Raw genomic sequence first — 24922 nt, forward strand, 5'->3', positions numbered from 1 at the left:
CTGATCAAGTGTAGGCAATTCTTATGTCCCTGAAAGAGCAAGAAAATACATGTCCAAAGTACACATATAAACAGAAACTAAAAAGAGCTTTCTTGACAACTGATACTTTTGAACAAACTGAAACGCATGAAATGTCTGCATGTAAGCTACTCTCTAGAAACTCAGATCAAGTAGGCTTAATAGTCCAGTTAAGGTGAGATTACCATCACATTATATAACAATTTTATATAACATATATTAATACTATAACTAAAGAATGATTTAAAAACTTCTATTGCTTACCTTCTTTTTCAGCAAATGACTGACTATCTGCAATGACTTTTGGTATTTCTGGATTGTAACGGGTTCCCTCTGGAAAAATCACTAAATACATCTGTGGGATTAAAAAGAAACAGATAGGTTCTTATAATGAATGTAAGACAATTCCTTTCACAGAAATTATCATCACTTGATACGTACATACTGTATTTAATCCACACTACTGATTACTGTCATGATCCAAAGAAAATCAGAATACTTGAACTAAAATTTCTTAGCTCTAAGAAATTTAGTGTTCAGGGTTCAAAATTTTTTTCTTTGAATGTACACCACAGAAATTTGTCCAAGTGATTTAGGAAGGGAAACAGCGTGCATCAACAGAGCTGATCAAGTCAGAAGCGGACTGTTGGTTTTGTTAAGTGGGATAAGAGAAGATTTTGAAAAGAAGTCAAACATGTCACAGATGACCTAAATGATATATTTTTTTCCTTTAATACTAGTCTTTCCTTATACTGAAATACACATTTAATTCCATTATCAGAAATACTATTAATTGAAATCATGATAGATCAGCTATGTGTCTATATGCATCTCATTATATTGGGCATCAAAGATATTATGAACTTAAATGTATTGTTCAGCATTATTTGAACTTTATAAATCACATTCCTTTAAGCATACATGCCTGCAAGGTGAGATTTTGCAAGTAAATTAATTTGCTTCCCTATACAGCAACAACTGTCTATGACTTCTCAAAATGCGATACAGGTAAAGCTGCTTAAGTATCTGTATATGAGCGTAAAATTATGTACTCAGAAGTAGATAAATTTGATGAATTTTCCATCTGCTTTTGAAACAGAACAGAGGTTCCCATCTCTTTTTGTGTGTGTATGTGTGTGTGTCTTGCATACCAAGTTGATGAACAACATCAGCACTAAAATTTTCATTTTGGGGGGGGGTCACTGGAAGAAAAGGCTATAGCCACAAACGGTAACTAGTGTGGAGCTGAACATAACACGTTCTTAGTAAGATCATGCCTAGCGTGCTTAGACTAAATACTTTGTTATCTTTGCAGAAATGTCTCAAGAAATACTTGAAAGAAAAAGAGATAGTGGATTTACAAAACACTCCAAGGAGTACAGGAAAACACTGACAAGTGGGAGTGCACTTCATGAAAAGATGAAGTTAAATAAAACTTCAGAAAGAGACACACAGGAATATAAGTTTGCGCTTCTGGCCCACAAATCATCAAAGTGTGCTGGTATTTATAATCACAGAATAACTAGAGAAAAGGCCGAATGCAGAAAGACAGGACCCAGCAAATGAACTCTTCAGTATCACCCCACAGTGAGAAAGGTTGAAAGATAAACTAAAACATTGAGAAAGGAAGAAATCTAGAAGCTGTGCCAACCAGTGAAGCTAGCAGCAGATGAAGAAAGAGGAGAACTGTGTACCTAGCCTAGAATTCGGCAAAACCAGTGTCAGCAGAATGGAGTAAACAGAGGAAAGGCTGTACTTGTGGCATGTGTGGGGAGGAGAGCTGATTGCAGAGGAAGGTGAAGTCCAAGAATGTTCAAAGATTGGCAGAAACCCAAGATGTATTCAGATTTGCTTGGAAAAGAACAAAACAGAATCTGTTGAAGAGGCAAGGTGCTTACTTTTTTGTAACATGACAGTGGCATAAGCACAGGGACGAGTACAGGAATCCTTAGAACCAGCTTCAGTCCACACTTCCCCCAGCCATGTACACATTTAATCTATGAAGTACACTGTTGAGATATTTAAGTGACTAAGTAAAACTTTTCAGTTAGCTGCAAAAGGCATAGTGTTCAAATCCAGGTTAATTTCTTTTTTCTTTTCATAAATGTGCTTATATTCAAATCACATAATTTGGATCCTTAGCATGGTACTTCAAGATGAGGTTCCTGCCTCCTCCTCACTAAGAGACTGAATGCTCAGCTCCAAAGGGTAGTACAAGTGGCTGCAACATTTCATAACTGACAAAGAAAGCAAAGCACACAGTATAGGAATACCATTCTTGGTACAGAGGTCAGCACTCAAAAGCGTGGAGCATTACTGGTCTTTAAAGCAGATAATCAACTACTGAAAGCTGATTACAAAACAGAGAACACTATCTACTTACTCTAGTCCTACGTGTGCAATACAAGGCAGGAGCTGAAATGATATTTCAATTATTCTTGTAAACCTCTAAACCACAAGCTGCCAAACAGCTTTGTTGACCAGAATGTGGATTTCTGACTTGAAAGCACACCAACATGACAGAGAAGTAGCCTTTGCTTAAATTCAGCATATATAAACCTACTATGTAGCTCATTAGGACTTTGCCTGATTAAAATTTGTGAATGTAAATAGATGTCCTCCTTGTACTCATGTACAGTTCTGCAAAAGACAAGGGTATTTTGCCAGTGCAAGCCAGCTTACCAGATCTACCTGCATGACAGGCTTTTCATGATGGGCAGCAGCTCAATCCTTAAACACTATTTTCGAAGACTACAAGAATTACAAGTCTCTAAGATGTTAATAACTAAATAAGCTCCCCTTAACTTGGATTAAGAACTGCTGAGTTGTTGAAGCATTTGAATTGCTTAGAAGCACTAACTGCAGGTAAGCCAACCTTTTATTAAGAATTTTTCATTTAAAGCATTTAGCACATAGAAATTATGCACTTTACCACAGTGATTGCAAAATACAGTTCTCATGTTCAAAATGGTAAAGAAAATTTTGCCTTATCGTAGTCCCCAAATCACTGATACAATTTTAACCTAAGCACAGCAAGTCACTATGTTCAGTTACATAGTATTTTCATGCCTGTTTTTGTGTAAGTAATGGGTAGACATCAATAAATTTGCTATTTCTCATCAACTTAAAGGCTTCAAGGAGTGGATCAAGATTCATTTAGTAGAACTCTACTGATTCATGTTGCAGCCAGAAAAACAGAGGAAAGGCAGGGGATACCTGCAGAGTCCACAGAGGTTAAATTAATGGATGATGATAATTGCTTTCCTCAGAATAAAACTTTATTCCTTTCCCCAGTGTGACGGTCTCGCAGGCAAAAGAAAACCAAACAGCGACAGCACTGAGTAGGGCCATACTTCTAGAGCAGGAAGGAGGCAGACAAGGAAATCCTCAGAGTACCACAAAAGGAGCTGCTGTAAGTGGATGAGGGAAAAGGGGCAAAAAAGCAATATATGAGTCCCTGGAGTACAGAAAAAAGTCATTCCAGACACCATAAGCAGTGAGAGGACAGGGCTTGGGAGGGTGTCCTGAAGAGAGGAGCTACTACTCTGTAGAAAAACCTACAGTGTCAAGAAATGGTAACAACTAACTGAAGATATCTTGCATGCATGGTGCTATTCCTAGGTAGTCGACAAGGGGAAAACAGTTAAATATTTTTATTTACAAAGTTCAAAAATATATTAAACAATGTGTTTGCTTAGTTTTAATATTATTACTATTCCACCCTGACAACTAGACAGATTCATATCTGAGTCCATTTAGGCCACTGCCTAGAAGATATACTTCTGGGGAATTCAGTGAGAAACACTAACACTCAGAGATCACCGACTGAAAAAGATATGGTATGAGAAAGCTTATCTGGCATAACTGGAATGAAATACAAAAGGTGGTGTGAGGAAAGCAGGCAAGGGCACCCAGGAATTACAAAGAAGTTGTTAGGGATTTGCAAATTAGTAACTTTAAGGTAAAATAATTATAACAACCCTTACAGTAGTTGTATGAATGTATCTGTCTCCTCCAGGTTTTTACTGTTTCATTGGCACTGTTTCATATAGCAACGATTTATCCTGTGACTGACTGAATGAAAAAAACCCAAAACATACAATAACCAGCTAAATATTTGCTGTACTGGGTGAAATCTCACTCCTCAGAATGCAGATTTCCCACTCTTGATGTGTGATAGAAAGAAATTTAAGTTCCATTTTCATTTATCAAACTGAATAGTTTGATACTCAGAAGAGTTAACTTTCTTTATAAAACAAGCAGACGGAGTATATCCAGTTTCACACTAGTATATAAATTATTTTTATATGAAGCTGATGAGTTCAGAGCATACTTGCCTTACTGATTAGAATGTCTTCATTTAAAAAGCAATATGGTTGCTTTGAATGTCACACTAAGTCGCAGAACCAGATGGGACAAAGTTCTATACAGAAAGAGTGATTGCACATTGGAATGGGCTGCCTGGGGAGGTGGTGGAGTCACCATCACTGGAGGTTTTTAGGAGAAGACTTGACGGGGTACTTGGTGCTGTGGGTTAGTTGCTTGGGCGGAGTTGGATTGGTTGATGGGTTGGACGCGATGATCTTGAAGGTCTCTTCCAACCTGGTTTATTCTATGTATATTCTATGTAAGTGTCTTCATGAATAATGCAGCAAGGACACAGGTTATCATACTCTTCTCCCAGTAGTAATTGTAGATTAAAAGGGCATTTTTACAGCATTTACATTTAAATTCTCAGATAAAATGGATTATAGAAAGTTTAGTCTTCCCTCAAATGACAACTCAATGGTCTGTGTCTTTTAGCCCAGCAGATGCAAACATTTGTCTCAGTAAACAGGCTTTTGACAGCTTTGGTTTTGTACAACTTGTCACTCCCTATATGGCTTCACTGAAGGAGATTTAAAACAGAACACACTTCTGCAGCAGTTACACTTACTTCTTTTCTATACTGATACTCTAGATATGAGGAAAATGGTATCAACTGCCTGGCAAGCATGTCCAGAGTCTGTTCCCATTTCCAACACTGATGAACTTCCAGACAGATAAATTACATCAAAACCCAGATGTACCCAAATGATCCAAAATTCATAGGGCATTAGCTTAGCTAGGTTAGGTATAGTCCTTCAATCTACACAAAATGAAGGAAAGAGAAGAATGATCATTCCAGAAAAAAAGCCCTCTAGATTTATTTATCACATGTAGACTTCTACCATGGAAAGCAGTGGGTGTAGTAGCTTCACAGAATCATAGAATTGTTAGGGTTGGAAGGGACCTCAAGGATCATCCAGTTCCAACCCCTCTGCCATGGGCAGGGACACCTCACACTAGATCAGGTTGCCCAGAGATACATCCAGCCTGGCCTTAAAAACCTCAAGAGACAGGGCCTCCACCAGCTCCCTGGGCAACCTGTTCCAGTGTTTCACCACCCTCATGGTGAAGAACTTCTTCCTAACATCCAATTTGAATCTACCCATTTGTCTCGGTCCAGAGAGGGAAAGATACTAATTTCTTTTGAATATTCCCGTGTTATGAAATTAGAGGCACAAAATATCAACATTTATTACACAAATAAAGTGGATAGATCAGAAGGAGAGAGAGAGAGAATAGAGAGTGAGAGAGAGAAAAGGAAAGGATTTGTATTGTAACACCCCTCACCCCCCAAGACAGTTTGGGTCTGTGGAGGAAGGGCGCTTCAGCTTTGGCGTGGAGGAGAGGTCATCCTTGTTGGCTGTGCTGTCCTCTGAGCAGCCTCTTCAGCATCATGAGTTGCAGCAGGCAGAACTTGGGACACAGAGAAAGGGTTCCTCTTGGTCTGCTTCTTCCAGGCTACATGGTGATGTCTGTCATTTTTTTCTCTCCTGGTATTCCGTCAGTTTTTCTTCAGAGCAGCACTGCCCCGGTCTTTTCCTTCCCAGCAGCATTGTCCTGGTCTTTTCCTTCTCTTGAGCCAGTAGTTGCTCAGATCTTTTATACAGTGTTTTAGGTATGTATATTCCAGAGAGTATCAATAGCAGTGGCCTCTGCCCATTATTTCCAGGGCAGCTGCAGTCTGATGAGCAACCTTTATCTATGCACTTTCCAGAGAGTTGTTCCAGTGGCACCTGCCCAAGACACATCAGCTATTGTCTGGGCAAGCAGCAAAGGTGATTTTATCTTTGTTGAGTCACATCAAGAGAGACAAGATTTAGTCTCTCACACCATTTCTATTTTTTTTCTATTCCCCCTACTCCTATCACTACCTAACACTCTCATAAGTCCCTCACCAGCTTTCTTGTAGGCGCCCTTAAGATACTGGAAGGCCACAATTCGGTCTTCTCAGAGCCTTCTCTTCTCCAGTCCCAACTCCCTCAGTCTGTTGTCATAGGAGAGGTGCTCCAGCCCTCTAGTCATCCTCATGGCCCTTCTCTGGACACGTTCCAACACTTCCAGATTATTCCAGTAACAGGGGCTCCAGAACTGGTTGCAGTACTCCAGGTGGGGTCTCACCAAAGTGGACTAGAGGGGGAGAATCACCTCCCTTGACCTGCTGGCTATGCTTCTCTTGATGCAGCCCAGGATGTGATTGGCTTTCTGGACTGCAAGTGCACACTGCTGGCTCATGTTGAGCTTCTTTTCCACCAACACCCCCAGGTCCTTTTCTTCAGGGCTGCTCTCAAGCCAGTCACTGCCCAGCCTATGTTGGTGCCTGAAATTGCCCCGACCCAGATGCAGGACCTTGCACTTAGTCTTGTTGAAACTCATGAGGTTGTCATGGGCCCACCTCTCCGGCCTGTCAAGGTCACTCTGGATGGCATCCCTTCCCTCCAGTGTATCTGCTGCACCACACAGCTTGGTGTTGTCAGCAAACTTGCTGAGAGTGCACTCAATGCCACTGTCCATGTTGCCAACAAAGATGTTAAACAAGACTGGTCCCAGCACTGATCCCTGAGGGACTCCACTTGGACATGGACCCATTGACAGCCACCTTTGTGTGCAGCCATAAAGCCAGTTCTTTATCCACTGAATAGTCCATCCATCAAACCCATACTGCATCAGCCTGGAGACCAGGATGTTGTGTGGGGCAGTGTTGAAGGCTTTGCTCAGGTCCAGGCAAATGACATCAGTTGCTCAGCCTTCATCTATTAATATTGGGACCTTGTCATAGAAGGCCACCAGGTTTGTCAGGCAGGATTTACCCTTGGTGAAGCTGTGCTGATTCTGCCTAATCACCTCTTCATTATTCTTCTGACTCAGCGGTGCCTCCAGGAGGATCTGCTCCATGATCTTATAGAAGAGCTTTATACTTAAAATTCTCCTTACATTCCCATTGGACTACCACACACTAGCCTGTCCAGTCAGTTTATAACACTGCAGCCACACTGAACATCATTTGCAGGTTTCCAAAGACATGGGGAATTAGATGTGTTCCTAGACGTATCTTCCTCATTATATTACATATATTCCCGATTATATTACAACAAAATCCATGTTTCTGTAAAGGAAACTAATTTAATGCAGAGTTCAAATAAACACATGGATCACAATCAAAACCTTATTATTACAACAACCCCCTGCATTTTATGAGGTCAGTCAGAAAGCTAAGACTCAACCAGAAGCTGTCTCTTTGGCTAGCAAGAAATCCACAGGCCTACGCAGGGAAAAAAGCCCCTGTGCTATTTCATCCAGACTAAAGGAAACTTAACCAGCACTCTACAGGTTACTTAGGGGGATGATTACAGACAAGTTTCACACATGCTGTAATTTTTCTTTGCTTATTCCATTACTCAGCAGGTTTTACAGAAAAAAGTCTTTGCCATGGACGCACAGAAAATGTGATGCAATGCAACCTCTTCACGTTCCAGGATCCTCCCGGGTAATGCAGGCATAAATTACCACTATTAAATACGCCCATCTTCTCCACATGGCCATCATTACATTAGACACTGGACAACAAAAGTTTAGTAGTTGTAGTGATTTGCTTGCCTTTGTAACTTGTATGCTAAAAAATGGATATGGATCCATGTTCTTTTCTTAAAAACAAAACCACTCCCTGTACATGCTAAATCTTAGTTCAAGACAAAATGAGTCTGAGCATTGTCTTAAGGGAGCCTTACTCATTTAAGCCTCTCAGTAATCATTATGCCAGTTTCCTTTTCAACACAGATACACAAAAACATAAACACATTATCTCCAAAAAATATAAAGAAAAAAAAACAAACAAAAGACTATTATAAAGGTCAAAACAACCCATTCACTCCTTTTACCCAAGCTTCATCTTATAAAAGGTTTGCCACTTAACATTTTGAGCATTTGAAATAAAATGAAGTGCAACTGTTCTATACCAAAGCTTGCTGAGTTGGTTTCCTTAAATGTAGCCAAAAATGCAGAAAACATTTTAATGCACAGCAAGTAATGGAAGTGAAGCACAGTATTTCTAACCACTAAGCCACAAACCATACAGAGTCATGGGAAAAGTCACTTGGCACAAACAATTGTTCTTCAAATAGAAAATTATCAAGAGTTTGGAGTGGAGGGTTTGGGTTTTGTTTGTTGAGGTGTTTTTTCTTTTTTTTTTTTTTTTCTCCACCAGGCACAGCAGACAAAGTTACTCAGTTCTAAGATGCCATTAAAAATGACTGATCATTGGAATGACTAAAATTTGGTATGAATGGTTCTTGACTTTCAGAAATCAATAAAACCAGTCTCCAACAAAAATACAGCAGTCCAAATGTTGTCCCTTGAAACACAGAGTACATAAACAGTGGTTCCCCATGGAAGTTACTATAGCTCATCTTAGAATCATAGAATCAGTAAGGCTGGAAAAGACCTCAAAGATCATCAAGTCCAACCCATCACCACAGACCTCATGACTAAACCATGGTACCAAGTGCCACGTCCAATCCCCTCTTGAACACCTCCAGGGATGGTGACTCCACCACCTCCCTGGGCAGCCCATTCCAATGCTGAAAGACTCTCTCAGTGAAGAACTTTCTCCTCATTTCGAGCTTATACTTCCCCTGGTGCAGCTTGAGACTGTGTCCTCTTGTCCTTGTGCTGATTGCCTGGGAGAAGAGACCAACCCCCTCCTGGCTGCAACCTCCCTTCAGGTAGTTGTAGAGAGCAATGAGGTCTCCCCTGAGCCTCCTCTTCTCCAGGCTAAACAATCCCAGCACCCTCAGCCTCTCCTCATAGGACTTGTGCTTGAGGCCTCTCACCAGCCTCGTTGCCCTTCTCTGGACATGCTCAAATGTACTTGTTAAATTGAGGGGCCCAGAACTGGACACAGTACTCAAGGTGTGGCCTAACCAGTGCTGAGTACAGGAACACAATGACTTCCCCGTTCCTGCTGCTGGCCATGCTATTCCTGATGCAGGTCAGGATGCCATCGGTGTTCTTGGCCACCTGGGCACACTGCTGGCTCATATTCTGTCAATCAGTACCCCTAGGTCCCTTTCTGTCTGGCTGCTCTACAGCCACTCTGACCCCAGACTGCAGCACTGCATGTGTATCTTCTAAGGTTTAGTCTAGATTCCCCCCACCCTCTACAGACAGAATCCATTTATGCCATTCATAAAGCAGTAGTCAATTTTTCCTATCACTCTAGTATCAAAAAATAACTGTAGAAATGCAGAAAGAAAACAAATCCGTGACTACTGTCTTATAGCTTGTAGGTGTCAGGCGAGGCTCATTTCTCCATTAAGCCTTTCCCACCAAGAAATTAGAGAAATGAGAAGGAAGGAATAGTCTTACAGGAGTCTCAGCTTTCACTTGGGTCCTCAACTTCTCTCTCATTTCTTTTTCATTGAATTTGGCACTTCTTTTCACATAGACTCCTCCGTGCTAAGAGAGGAGAAAAAAAGGAGAAAAGGATTAAATATTCAATGTAGAATAGTGTAGAATGTATTAAATATTCAATGTAGAATACTGATAGAAGAACAAACAAGACAACAACGGCAAGTTATCTTTATGACTCATGCTGCAAATTGCCCACAAGATGTTTTATCCTAGGACGAAAAAACCTGAAACTAATTTTACATTTGCATTTACTTAAGTTCACAAAATCTGTTTAAATAAAAATCAGACCTAAAAAAAACCAACAACCAAACAAAAAATGGTCTTGTTTAAAAATGTTAAATAATTAACTGGAAGACTGCATTGGAATCAATCCCAGGGACCTCTATTCCTTGCAACACTGACAAGCAGCTTAGCTGAATTTACTCACATACAAGCATTTATAGGTCAATGTTTTCAATTTTATGTGCCTGCTCTTAAATACTGCAAATACTGGAACCTCAAGTATCATACCTCTACATAAAACATTTATGAATAGCACAAAACTAACTACCATAGGTTTAAAAAACTTCTATACATTCTATTAGAGAAACAAACTTCAAATAAGAAGCTATGATGATAATTGAGTAACACAAAATCTTTAGAAGGTAAAGGATTTTACAAAAACATGTGTACTGAAAGCCACCATGGTTAGCCCAATGGTTAGACCATTTCCTGGAAAATTTTGTAACTTGATCCACACAATTTATCACAAAAACTTCATTTAAAATGTTATGGCAAAGTACATACAAAGAAAGAGGGTTATAAAGAAATAAACTTTTCCTCACCATTTCCCACTTACATCACTTTATCTACAGTGCTAGAAAAGGCTGTAAACAAACACACTCCAGAAGGAACTACTGATACAATGAATTCTAAAAAGAAAGTGATAAAATATACAGCTTCCAAATAACATAAATATGTTTTCAAGTACACCACTTGAATGTATTTTCTAACCGATTCCCTAACTTGGTAACATCTGTCCATTTCTGGTTTACACACGCTTCACAGAAAGGTGACAGCAAGGTGAAAACTACCAAAAACTGAACTTCATTCAGGAAGAGATCCAGTACATTGTAGAAATTAGGTGGTGGTGTAATATTATTTCAATTGCATGGCACAGAAAGCAATAAAGTTTGAGTGGTTAGAAGCAGGCAGGCAGAAGAGGTAGTTATACAAAGTGCTTTCAATCTTTGCTTGTCATGGTGTAGATAGCTGTGCAGCTGCTTAGTGGTATTTGACATGACTTTCACATTGGTCTCCAAAAGCTGCAGTGAAAAGGAACAGGAAGTCAATGGTACACTAACTTCATACTAAATATTCTGTCTTAACATTATTGTCTGTGGCTCCCTCCTACAGCTGTGTTGTTGTCACTGGCAGGGAATCAAAACCAAGAACGGAATCTCCCGGTCCACAGAGCTTGACCTTTAGCAGGCTGGAGCATGATATCACAAGGAGTTTACCAGTCCCAGACAGAAAACGGTATGAACCGAAAAATAGTCATAGAACGGTTAAGGTTGGAACAGATCTCTAAGACCATCAAGTCCAACCGTCAACCTAACACCACCATGCTCACATGCTGTGTCCACACATCTTTTTCAATACCTCCAGGGATGGTGACTCCACCACTTCCCACTGTAGCCTGTTCCAATGCTTGGCCATTCTTTCAGAAAATAACTTTTTCCTAATACCTTACCTAAACCTCCTCTGGTGCACTTGAGGCCATTTCCTCTCTTCCTATCACTAGCTACTTGGGAGAAGAGACCAGTACCCACTTCACTACAACCTACTTTCAGATAGTTGTAGTGAGTAATAAGCCTCCTTTACTCCACACCCTTCACCATCTTCATCACCCTTCTCTGGACACACTCAAGCAACTGAATGTCCTTTTTGCAGTGAGGGCCCCAAAGCTGAATACACTATTCAAGATGTGGCCTCACCAGTGCTGAGTACAAGGGCACAATCACTTCCCTGGTCCTATTGCCCACACTATTGCTGATACAGGCTGGAATGCGGTTGGCCTTGCTGGCCACCTGGGCACATGGCTGGCTCATCTTCAGCTGGCTGTCAACCAGCACCCCCAAATCTTTTTCTGCTACAGAAACAGCCATGCAGTAAACAGAAAGGCATTCACTACCTGCAGACTCCACATGTAAGACTGTTTGTAAGATCTGATACCACCAAAGGAAAGTTGAAGTCCTATTCAGCGCTGTGACACCACAATGACCACTGTCAAGGAAGGTAAACTCAGTTTGGTATGAGAAATACTGCATCTACTACACAAGACTTCCATGTAATTGCTAAGTCAGTGTAAGCATAGCTAGGATTAGATATGATAAATGAAGGAAGACTAGAATCAAAGTCTTCCTGATTTATGAAATTACAAGCCAGGTGCAGTACACTGGGAAAGTCCTGAACCATCTCTTCCTTGTTTCATTCATGAACTTGGAGAAATCAAGCTACTCTTGTACAGTTTGGTTTGGGACACCACAACACCAACACTGGGTTTGGTTTCCCTATTAAAGTCTTTTGAATACTCAGATTTGTACTTCCCCAGTAAATACAAGTATACAGCCATGCAATAAGAACACACAAATCATGTATTCTAAGATCACCCTGCACTACAAACAACTCAACTACATAAGTCAGCTCCCCTGTGGCATGAGGTTACAAAGCTAAAGAGAGACAAGATGTCACACCAGTTAAATATTTGGTGCAAATTCTGTAACAGCCAAAAGGCTGCACAAGCAAACTCTGAAGTCTGAAAAATATTTATCAAAATTACGTCCCAGCCTCCCCAGGTGATATAAGATGAACAGAAGTTAGTTGCATTTTGGCAAAGATGGGACCAAAATAAGTAATTCAGATCCACCCAAAAATAATAAAAGCCAGTTTTATGAAAAGCAATTGTTCTACCTAATAAATCAAAGCTGGAACATAACAGGTTAATTTAAGTGCTTCTTTATTCTTGTCTTACTATTAGATAGTTGCCTCCAAAGAAGAATGCTAGTTATGCAATTGTATATAGCTCAAATTCCCCAATTTGTATTGCATTTCCTTTTCAGTAAGAGATGAAATATATGAATGCTTTTCAAAACAGATTTCTGGAAGTACTGTTTTTAAGGCTATAATATTTTTCCGCTGTACTTTAAAAGCCCCTTTCTCAGTCAACAATGGATTATGTTTACAAATATACTTCCTTTGTGCCTGAATTTCGCTCTCCTGGACATCCAGACCACGTTTATTTCCAAACAGGATGTTTACCTGAGGTAGGGAATATGAATTCTGTGAGCATGGCGTAATTACGTGGCTCTGGAAACTTTTAGTGGAGTGTAAGTGACATCATTGACAGAACATCAACAGGAAGGGCAGGAAGTGTTTTGTGTTTTTGCACTGTTTGGTGTGATAAAAACAATAAAAATACCTATTAGCTTGCACTGCGGTCCTGCTGCATCCCGTTTCAGTTATTTGAACACACAAGCATCACCACTGTAAGTCAGATGCCTTTCATCTGTGTCACTGACTTTATATATATATACACACACACACACAAAGCCCTGCACTAAATTTTGTAGAAGATTTATGTTTGAAGGCTCTAAAGCTGAATAGGTTTTATTTAATATATATGTTTGACTAAAAATGTAGGCTACATTTGGACTAATTTCCACAGGAATCTCAACAGTCAACATAACAGTGAGGAAATTGAGTGCAGGATATTCCAGACAGCATTAGTAACTTTCCAAAATCTGGAAACGAAGTAATTTCTAGACACCTAGTGATAGCGGATGGATTATATATTTCCTGTCTGTATTTTAATTAAAGCAGACTTAAACCACCAACAATGTAATGGCCACAGGCAAGGACAAAGAGCAAAATATTTTGATGGAGCAGACTGGTCACTTTGGTAGAAGAAAAATGTAGAAAACCAGACTAATCAATGAGGATAAGTGTTAGACAACAGAATTCAATTTTCTCCCAATGGATGCCATCAGTAAGCTATGTCAGGATGAGACAGTCAATACTTATTTAGGGGACTGGGACAGCAACCTCACCAATAAAAAATAAATTTGGAACAGTTTCCTTATTTTCCCTGCAGCATATTCTTGTCCAAACATAGCAATTTTAGAAGAAAGGATAGCAACGGCCCATTCTCCAGCACAGATTTACAGTCTACCCCCTAAGACACTCATACAGAAGACAACAAACATTTTCAACCACCAAGCTAAAAACATCAGACCTGGATCACCCAGTATGTCAGGCAACACTCTAATCTCTTGCACACTGAACAGACAGCAGGAACCTCAATGACAACCTCTGCTCCAAGATAAAATGGTGACACAGTTAACACTCTTAACAATGAGTATTCTATGTAACATGATCAAAGACTCTGAAACTCTCTGTTCAAACTAGATACCTACATTCAAGCTAGATGGCAACATCTGGGCAAGGCCACTGCTTAAGGCACTTCCTATTCTTCAGTATGTTAACTACACAACTCACAGATCTGTACTTCCTCCATCCTAATGCTCTCTAAATCCAACTTACACGTGCTTCTTGGTGGCAAAGTTTCAGTGTCAACTGCCACACAAGAGCTATCCTGCCTTTTCCTGCTGTACACTTGAAACTTTTCCCCTTTTGCTGTTTCTAGCAATCAACTGATCTGACTTGACTTACAAATGCAAGAGCACAAGCAGTGAGAGAGAGGATGAACAAAGCTTCCTATTTGGACATACATCTGTAGTAGCCTACTCTTCATATATTGCTTTACAAACTATGATTTGAACTACATCTTCTCAGCATGTATGACAGAGGTAAAGTACACTTTACGTGCCAAATAGCAAAGGAAAAGTGACTGGGCTTACCTGTGAAAAATACCACCCGTAGAGTGGAAGCCATTTTAATCCATCTTTCAAGACATATCGGACATGCCCAAGAGCATTCTGCCTAATTGCCAGCATGTCTGCAATAATCCAATCCACTGCAAAGACAAAAGCCACAAATGTTTACTTAAATTAGTTTTTAATCGCCACTGATAAAACAAAAAGTGCATGTTGTACACACAAATACCATTAAAGGTTTCTGAACTAGAAGCCCTTGCTTGTTAGGGCAACACTAGAAAGAGACAGAGTAAATAAAAGTGTTACAACAAACAAAACAATACAAACCTGTACACTGATGGTTCGATAAATATACTACATTTTCTTTATTTTTTGGCAAATCGCCGTAGATTATTACCTAAAAAAAAAAGAAATGTAGTATTACTTTATTAATTATTCTCATTGCATTAGGCAGTGATGAGACCCAATGTAGTAATTTGATATTTACTGGAAAACTGCCAGCAAGCTAGCACTGTTAACAGAAAAACACCCCATCACTGCATCAGTACTCATCATGCATGCAACCGCCTTACTATCCACAAAGCCCTGAACATTAGTTAATGAGGGCTTAAGAAAGCTTTTCAGTTCTTATGCCTCAGCCCTAGAACTAGATCCATGGGAGCTGATCTACACCCACCAGATCCCTTAATCAATATAATTAAGGGTAAAGAAGAATCATAGATGTGTACAAACCCACTATACATCTAACAAACAATACGTGCTTCAGCCAGACACTCATTATAATTCAGTCTAAAATAGTAAATCTTCCTGGATTAAATCAAGAACAGAATCTCAACCATTTGCCACTATTCTAGCCACCAAAAATGAACAAAAAAACATGAGGTTGAGGAGTGTCTTTAAATTGGTCTTCAGCTTCTAGCCAGCAAGTTTTCTGACATTTTTCTCCTTTAACCTTGTCATTTCCTGCCCTTGAAAGGTAACGGTCTAACAGTGAAATAATCTTCTGAGAGCATGACCATAACGCAAGATGCTGAAGCAGTAATCCAAGTAATCTTTTAAAATGGCTTAATTTGTTTACCTGTATTTCAAATAGAAAATGAGAACTTAATCAAACCATTTAAATTCTGAATTTAAGAATCTATGCAGCCATTTAATGAATAAATATTTTCATGATCTAATAAAGCTTAGTTTTTCCAACCAGTACATTCTAGGGCAGCATTTCCCCCTTGCTCTGTCAGTATCAGTGGCTGTACTTGCTTCTAGAAGTCATTTGTAATAAACAGACTTCTCCAGAGTGACTCCATTCACCAAAATCCAAACCACTCTTTGGAAGGTTTACCACTATTGACACCACTTCCCTAGTTTGGACCATGTGGGAATTTTAACAGGATGACCTAACTGGTATTCAGATCTTGATTAGTATCATTTAGTATGCTGAGTCTCAGATTGTTCCTTACAGAAGCACATGCACCACGAGCACCTGTGGAAAAACTGCCCACCTCTCAGTTAACCTGTGGTAGCAGATGGGCAACACCTTGTATTGTAACACCAAGCAAATCCCCCACATAAAGCTCTATATTTTACATTCACGTTGTTACTTCTTTGAAAATGCAACTGCACTGTTGATCAAATTTTGTTTAAGGCAAGAAACCAGATACTGACAAACTTAGCTGGTCAGTAAATATGAAAAGAGATCATCCAGTATAGCCTAAACAAAACATTAGCTGTTTCAATTAATTCTCTGCTGACCCCCCCCATCAAACCAAAAAAGCATGCATAATGAATTTCAGCTGAACATTATTTGTAACTGATCAGTTGACAAGTATATTCTGGACAATATTAAAGAAATTCAAATAATATTTTCCTGTAGGAGTTTCCTCCTTTGCGTTCCACGAGAATTTACCACCATTCTCCTGATACTTTAGGTACCACATAGTGTTTAGTGCGAGACAGCAGTCAGAGGGTCTGATCTTACAGTTTGTGTGCAAAAATGCCACTGAAAAAAATATTATCTTTCTGTTCTCACAGAGTTAAAACTTAATTTTTCAAGTGTACACTTTTCCAGCACACTAGGTCCATAAATACTGCTTTCTCTAATTTCAAGTTAAGACTCCACTACACAGTTTCTGGCATACTTAATTAAAGGAAGGGAAAAGGCTCAATACAACAGATCACTAAACCTTGTCTTGAATGCTGTCTGTGCTTTTTTAAAACTGAGAAAATAAGGCCAAAAGGAAAACAAAATCTGCCCTTACACACTCTAAGAGCTGTTCCACACAAGGAACAGGGTTTGAAATGCACAATTTGTAACTTCAACTGGTAAAAATTTTCATTTTAATTCACAAAGTGAAAATCTCAGCGTAATCAGATCCACAATTCAAAGCATTCACTTGTGACTATTGCATAGAAACAAATACAAAGGATCATTCCCCTTAAAAAAGTACACTTGAGTCCACCAAATATAGCAGTTAATCTGTATTATTTTTTTAATTTCAATAAAATTGCATCTAGTTCACTTTTGAATTCCAGAGGAACACCTGCTCATTGTTACAGTAAACAATTTCTGCGTACAACATGATGTCAAACTCGTTCAGCAAGGTCTCAAATAAAGGAAACTGCTAACAGATTCCCTTCTGTGGGAAGGCTGATATCCAGCTTCCCTGGATGCCATACATCAAACCATTCACACACTCAGCAGGCACAAGACACACCTCAGAGTGTCATGACCAAGAGAAGCTCTGGTTCACCATCAAGAAGTTGTAAGTTCTCCTGGTAAGAGAATTTACTTATTCAGTAGTAGGCTGATCTTGGCATGCAAATGGCAGCTCCTGGATATCGGGTGACACCAGTTTAAGCTTCCATGGCTGCCTCTGCTTCTTCTACTGCAACACATTCAGCTACGACTGTGCTATTTTGGTAGGTCACGTAGCAATGTAAAACAGTCTGTCTGGCAGTCACATCTAAGCAACTCAAAATTTGCATAGGTTTTCACTGCAGCAAGGTGGACAATCACAATTTAGAGTTGAGAGTTTTATTTCTTGGTTATGAAATCTGTGCATACCAAAGAAAACTGAACTGATCATTTAATCACATCCTAGCTACACCAGCTCAGTGAACAGGACCATGACAAAAATAACTAAAGAGGTGTAAGTAATCACTCTATCAGAAGACCTGCTGGTAGGACAACGAGTAATCATACCTAACACCTCTTAATATGATAATTGGATATGGCTGATAATGACAGCAATTGAGGAGCTGACGTACAAACAGATCTGGTACTTCTACTTCAGAGGCAACACAGCTGGGTGGTCATGATAAAAACTCATCTCATCTTATATATGTCTTATCATGTCTACCAGCACACTCTTGGTTCCTCAGACTTCTTAACCCTCCTCCCTTTTCTGTTCAAAGGAACTAGGTATGAACTGTAGAATGATACTACTTTTTTTGCTGTTACTTCAAAAAAGTTCACTGGGACCCTTTATGGAGAAGGAGCATTCTGATCAGGAAAAACATCAGCTTCAAACACTGCAACAGCAATTAAAAAGGAGGATAATAGCAGTAGGATAATAGCAGGAGAACATTCCTTCCCTCTCCTGGAGTAAGAGAGGAGAACCAAAACATTCAAGACATCAATGCTTCACTTAAAAGCAACCATACAAACTTCATACACCCAGCTGTGCTATCCTTAAAACATGTACTTAATTCCACTTTGCTATTTCTTCCCAGCTAGATTTGTAACTAGGACTGCAGCTCTCTGGCACAAGAGTATCTTTGTTAGCTGGCAACTACTGCAATGTGAGCGCTTCTTAAAATAAATAGCATGCTTGGATGCATTTCTTGTTCGTTTGTTAAAAAGCCTGGATATAATTTTGTGCTGAAAGCGTGGTGCTTGTATGAATAAACCACCAAATGCAACCACCACCAAATACAGCTTCTGAAATCAACGTGTAACCCTGTGCAAGATGACTTCTGCAGCATTGCTGCAGGCATCTTACGACACATTGTTTAAATTTTCTCTTAAGTCTTAAAACCTGCCTGATGACATAACCTGTCCTTTGAGCTTCTATAGTAAAGTGCCTCAGATCACAAAACTATGTACCCCATTTGACAAGAAGCAGGCTCAAGAAAGGATACAAATAGGAAACTTGTACTGGGTGCTGACAAATTTCTCGGATTTCCAAATGTCCTAATGTAAGAATTTCAAACAGTTATTTTTCTTCACAGAAGACAGAAGCACTTTTATTCACATTTAACAGTTATGGGTTTTACTTGCCTGCAGCATAAGAATCCAAGTAAGACAGAAGGAGAAAGTACTTTCATCTTTTAAATTGCTTTTTCTCTACATCTAAAAGGTTTAAGTATGTGGTTTTTTTTTTCTAAAAATACCTTTATATCACAAACAGGTTTTAGGTAATGGCCATACTATTGCTATACTTCATAGCCTTTTTAACTAGACTATCTACTTAAAACATAATTGCACAAGTCTGAAGTCTGCTGCTCAGGCTCAACATCAAACCGTAAAAATCACAATACAATTCATTTTACTGAAGGAGAAAGTTCACTCAAGTATTCTGCATTTTACTGTTCAGTGAAGAAAACCATTGCCAAGAGACTAATTTCTGTGCAATATGGTGAAGATTTCTATATGCAATTCTACTTTATTAATTGTATTTATGAATCATTCATTTGATTCAGAAAGCAGAGAACTTAGAAAACCACAGTTGCTGCCATTTTATTTCCTCTTTGTAAGAAGGCTGTTATTAGCAACCTATATGAATTATGCACAGCTGAACCATACCATGTGATGTTAAGTGTGAGCCCTGTACATTTTTGCTTTCACCTTAACTTTTAGTGATAGATTTTTTTTTTTTCTTTATGGCCAATTAACTGTTACAAAAGGTTATGTTTAATTCACCAGCACTAGCTACATGTACAAAAGGCTAGTTCTGACAGTTCTGACTCTCAAAGGCTTCACAGTCTCTCAGATGAATTAAAGATAAGTGACCCCTGAATTAAGGGAAAGCTCCTTCTGGAATAATCAGAATCAACAAAATCTTAAAGTAAATGCAGTTACCTTGTGAGTGCATAAAAATATATATGATTAATTAAAAAGTCTGAATATTGCAGTGAAAGTGAGAAGCTTGTATGAACAAACCACCAAATGCTATTACTAGACAGCTAGTCAACACGTAATAATAAATGTGTATAATAAAATTCATAATATCTATGTCAGTAAAAATAAAGGTTTAGAGCCTCTTACTCTGTGCACATTTGTTTGCTTCTTGTATTTGAGCTTGAAAGAGACCTGCAAATATTTAGACTGTAAGAAATTAGTTGCCTAGTTTTCTAGAGTTTTATAATGAATTAAGTAAATTTCACTGCAGGCAGGATGTCTGAAGAAAAATCTTGGAGGTTTCACTGCCATTAGCTTATTGAAGGAACTCAAACCACCACCAAGTAACTACCCACACTTACTTTAGAGCAGAAATTGATGGTTTCATAAAGTGAAAAGTTAGGAGTATATGCACAGCACATCTACTTACAGCAGCAGGCTAAATGATGCCAATATTCATAACAGAGTTAATATAATTCCAAAAAAATAGTACAAAACTCACACAATCTTGTAAAAGGAATGAGACACTTCTCAACAGGTAAGCACATCACGTGTTTTTAACAGGACTAGATTAGTTTTCAGTGCCCACCTGCCTGCAACTTCCCAGATACTGCAGAGGAATGAAATGTGAAGGACTTAATCCTACAGCAGCATTATACATTTTTCCTTAGAGCTCTCCCCAAAGCCTCAGATGGTGATTTAGAGTAGAATATTACAAACCACTTTAGGTAATGATAGACTGGTGTAAATAAAGAGTGATGTCTATAGTTTTGCAACTTCTCATTAAAAGGGTGATTTAGGTGATGAGTACTGGTTAGAGAATGGGCATGCAGCAAAGGAAAGCAGTTCTGGGAAACATCCATAACTGGAACATCCACTCTAAGTAAAGGGCTGATTTCAGAGAAAATAAGTTTCCACAATACCAAGTATATCTGGGCAATTTCAGTTAGTGTATGCTTATGTGAACAACAGCTCCAGGCTAAATTCAACAAATCACTCCAGCAATCTTAAATCCTACTCTGCCCTAGCACACTGCTCACTGCTATTAGAAGGGACATCTAAGGAGTGAGGATTCTCTCTTCTGAAGGCGATACACGTATGTAGAGAGCTGAGCTGCTGTATCCTGTAAGCTGAGTTACTTCTCTGTTGAGCTATAGAAAGGTACCATAATTCATTTCCTTTTGGTTTTTCTTTGTTTAAATAGTTTAAAAAATGAAAGGAAAAACAAAAGTGAAAACTTTTTTTGAGGTCCTTATTCTGGCTAGCATAGGTTAAATATCATTTCACAGTACTTTGTAGATTCAGGAGCTTTGCTTCTGAATTCTGATCAGGGATGCACATGGTTAGGAACTTTGCTTTAAGCACACACAATTACTTTATTCCTGCCTGCACTCCTAAGTTTATGAGGACTCTAACAACAAACACCCAATCATCTACATAACATCACTGTTTCAGTCTTGGTCACAGAAAAAAGAAGGACTTACTATGAACAATGTTTTAAGATTTTGGTATCTATTTTCTGAATAAATCCTATTTTCAGTGCCCAAATAATTTACTGGATATTTCTGCAAATGACTTGCTTTTGGTTACAGTGTGGTTCTATGGCACAGGCCATGGAGCAGCCCACAATTACCCTAAGTGACCACTTGGGAAAGTTAGAGCATCTAAGTAACTTTTATGATAAACTAACAGTAATTATATCTTTTCTTAAAGTACTGCACATATTTCAAATAGATATAGGACACAGAGAAAAAAATTATTTATTAACTGAGATTTAAAGAGAAAGATTATTCTGAACACCTGGCATCCTGAAATCATGCAAAGCCTGAACAGGCCTTTCAGCACAAGAGTGGAAGTATTCCACCTGTTTCATTAGGAGGGAAATAGCCTCGCTTAATAAACCTTTGGCACCTCTGAAGTTCTAGTATCACAGATTTTTGTAATTTTCTTAGAAGAAAGGAAAAAGTGACCCACACAATGCAGCTATTGTTGGCTTTTATTACTTTTCTGTAGTAGAAAATACGTAATGTCAGTTTCATCACATCCCTTCCAAAATAGCAGCTACAGTCTCTTAGTACATTGAGCACATACTGGAAATGTTGTCCTTTGCATACCGCACACCAGCCAGAAGCAGGAAACCTTGTGGCATTTTGCATTGTTCCTCTAGCTAGAGCCCATTATGATAGGAACTTTGCTTCTGAATGCCAAGGAGTCCAAGCAGGAACTGATTAGATACTTATTTGCAACACTCCTACAAGGGTTTATTTCAAATACAGACAGAACTGGTAAGAAGCAACCAATGACACTACAGACATGAGGAAAAGAGTGATTAAGAAAGCTCTATGTCCTGTGCTGGTAATTGTGGAATAAGATTTGGAGATTTTCCTTCACACACCATTTTCAGTAAGTATTTATAATTGAAGCACTACAGACTTTCAAGGTGAGTGAAGGAATCATTACAATACAAAAGAGAACATGTATGAACTTGCTGGAATCCATCTGGCTCTAGACCTGAACACTGTGAACTTGCATCAGCCTCCAAAGATAGTCACTGTTAAAACTACTCCAGTATCTCCACACCACCACAGTTAGTGAATATGTCAGTTCACCTGCAGCTTGCTCAGGACTGCACACTGCATTTGCTTACATGAAAAGAAATGTGTGCCCTCAGATTCCCAAGTAGTCTGAGGAAATGGGAGATAACACAAGTCAATCCACAAGTTCAAGAGGAAAAACTATTGCATCTACCACAATACAGTTAAAAATAATTCAAACTATTGGGGGTTTCTTCACACCTACTTACATGCTCAAACAGATTCAACCAAAGCATGGATAGCCACATTTACATTTAAGAAAATCAAACTAGCATAAATGCTATGATTTCCTCGTCCCAGGCTAAGGAGCTAGTTGTAACAGGGAAGATGACAAGTAATATGTGACAGAAATTAAATGAACAAAAGGAGAAAATAATTTCCCTGGTTTTTATCCCAAATCTCTTCATAGCATACATTCGAACTGACAGAACAAAGATTAAAGAATATTTTCCCCTGAGCAGATCTGCTTCCTCATAATTGTAATGTCAAAATCCCTGACATCTAAGCCTACTTTATCTAGCAGAACTAAAACTGACAAAAAAGGGGATACTCTGTAAGTTTGAAATAATTCGGAGTCAAATGTTTAACTAGGAATACAGTCTGCTCTTGGCAAGAACAGTGTCTGATGGTAGAGTACCAGGAGAAAAAACTTCTCCATTAACAATCATCCTTACATAAAATATCTGGAAGTATTATGCAAGCAGAAGGAAAGGACATGGAAGAGAACTGTAAAACTCCACGGACCACTAGCAACAAAAACAGAGTGAAGTACAAAAAGAGGGAAGTGTGTAAAACTCATGGAGGTTTAAAAAAAAAAGTGGATTTAAAAAAAAGAAGTTATAAATACCATTATTATTTTAAAATGTAACAGATTATGCAAAATCAGGACATCTTATATCAAGAACTGAATGTACTAAAAATCTCAAGATACTTATATTTAAACAGAAAATTTTAAAATCAAACCATGGGACTGTAAAACTTACTGGCCAAATACCTGGAATCAGAATTTCTAAGTGCCTTCAAACTTGCCCTTTAGAATCATAGAATCAATCAGGCTGGAAAAGACCTCAAGGATCATCAAGTCCAATCCATCACCACAGACCTCATGACTAAACCATGGCACCAAGTGTCACGTCCAATCCTCCCTTGAACACTTCCAGGGATGGTGACTGCACCACCTCCCTGGGCAGCCCATTCCAATGGTGAACGACTCTCTCAGTGAAGAACTTTCTCCTCACCTCCAGCCTAAACCTCCCCTGGCGCAGCTTGAGACTGTGTCCCCTTGTTCTGGTGCTGATTGCATGAGAGAAGAGACCAACCCCCTCCTGGCTGCAACCTCCTTTCAGGTAGTTGTAGAGAGCAATAAGGTCTTCTCTGAGCCTCCTCTTCTCCAGGCTAAACAATCCCAGCTCCCTTAGCCTCTCCTCACAGGACTTGTGCTTGAGGCCTCTCACCAGCCTCGTTGCCCTTCTCTGGACACGCTCAAGTGTCTCTATGTACTTGTTAAATTGAGGGGCCCAGAACTGGACACAGTACTCAAGGTGTGGCCTAACCAGTGCTGAGTACAGGGGCACAATGACTTCCCTGTTCCTGCTGGCCACACTATTCCTGATGCAGGCCAGGATGCCATTGGTGTTCTTGGCCACCTGGGCACACTGCTGGCTCATGTTCAGCCAGCTGTCAATCAGTACCCCTAGGTCCCTTTGTGCCTTGCCGCTCTCCAGCCACTCTGACCCCAGACTGCAGCACTGCATGGGGTTGTTGTGGCCAAAGGGCAGCACCCAGCACTTGGACTTGTTGAATGCCATCATGTTGGACTCCACCTGTCAAGGTCCCTCTGGAGAGCTCTTCTACCCTCTAACAGAACAACACTTGCTCCCAACTTGGTGTCATCTGCAACTTCCCCTCATCCAGCTCCTTAGCTTTTCCCACCTGACAAATACTTGACATCTTAGGATTTTTATAACTTTAAAATGTAAACATACAAGTTTTAAATTGCAGGCTGCATTGGACAAGGCTGAAATAAAATTCAGATTCAGTTGTGAGTTGCCAATTGGAAAACATATGCTAGAGAAACCTGCAGGAAAAGCTTGTAATTTATAAACCCAAACAGCAGTTTTGGTTCAGGTAGCTGATACCTGATTTCCTAAAATACTAACAGACCTCAGTTTAAATGTACTACTATTATTTTTCATATACTGGCCAGGAAGTTGGGAGTGATCAGGACCAGTACCCACCTGACTGCCCCAGACCCAAATATGCAGCACACCAGAACTCTAGCTGATACTCTAATGAACTGGAGCCGTGAAAGACTTCATTTTCACCTTCAGAACAATTAGCCAAAGGCAGACAGAGCAAAAATTCAGATATGCAAATACATCTTTTGCAGTATCTAAAAAGGAAAAGGGCACAAAGCTTACATAGCTAATGTATCTATTTTTGCTGCCTCACATCACAGTTGAACGTAAAGAGTCTAAAATTAGGCATCCATCTCAATTTGAAAGCTGCATCTCTCAGGCTTAGCAGGTATCACTTAAACTCTGCTA

At 39.3% G+C, this 24922-nt stretch overlaps 1 protein-coding gene across 1 annotated transcript in view; it reads right to left on the reverse strand.

Moving 5' to 3' along the window:
- The window catches only part of AGPAT5 (1-acylglycerol-3-phosphate O-acyltransferase 5), a 56846-nt gene that overhangs the window by 26318 nt on the left and 5606 nt on the right, over positions 1–24922 (reverse strand). The window contains exons 2-5 of the mRNA XM_009904175.2: positions 14994–15063; positions 14691–14806; positions 9748–9837; positions 283–373 (exon numbers count right to left, since the gene is read on the reverse strand). Of these exons, the coding sequence (XP_009902477.2) occupies positions 283–373; positions 9748–9837; positions 14691–14806; positions 14994–15063 (367 nt within the window). The remainder of the gene's footprint in view (positions 1–282; positions 374–9747; positions 9838–14690; positions 14807–14993; positions 15064–24922) is intronic.

This window comes from Dryobates pubescens, chromosome 3, assembly GCF_014839835.1.
Source record: "Dryobates pubescens isolate bDryPub1 chromosome 3, bDryPub1.pri, whole genome shotgun sequence".
NCBI lineage: Eukaryota > Metazoa > Chordata > Aves > Piciformes > Picidae > Dryobates > Dryobates pubescens.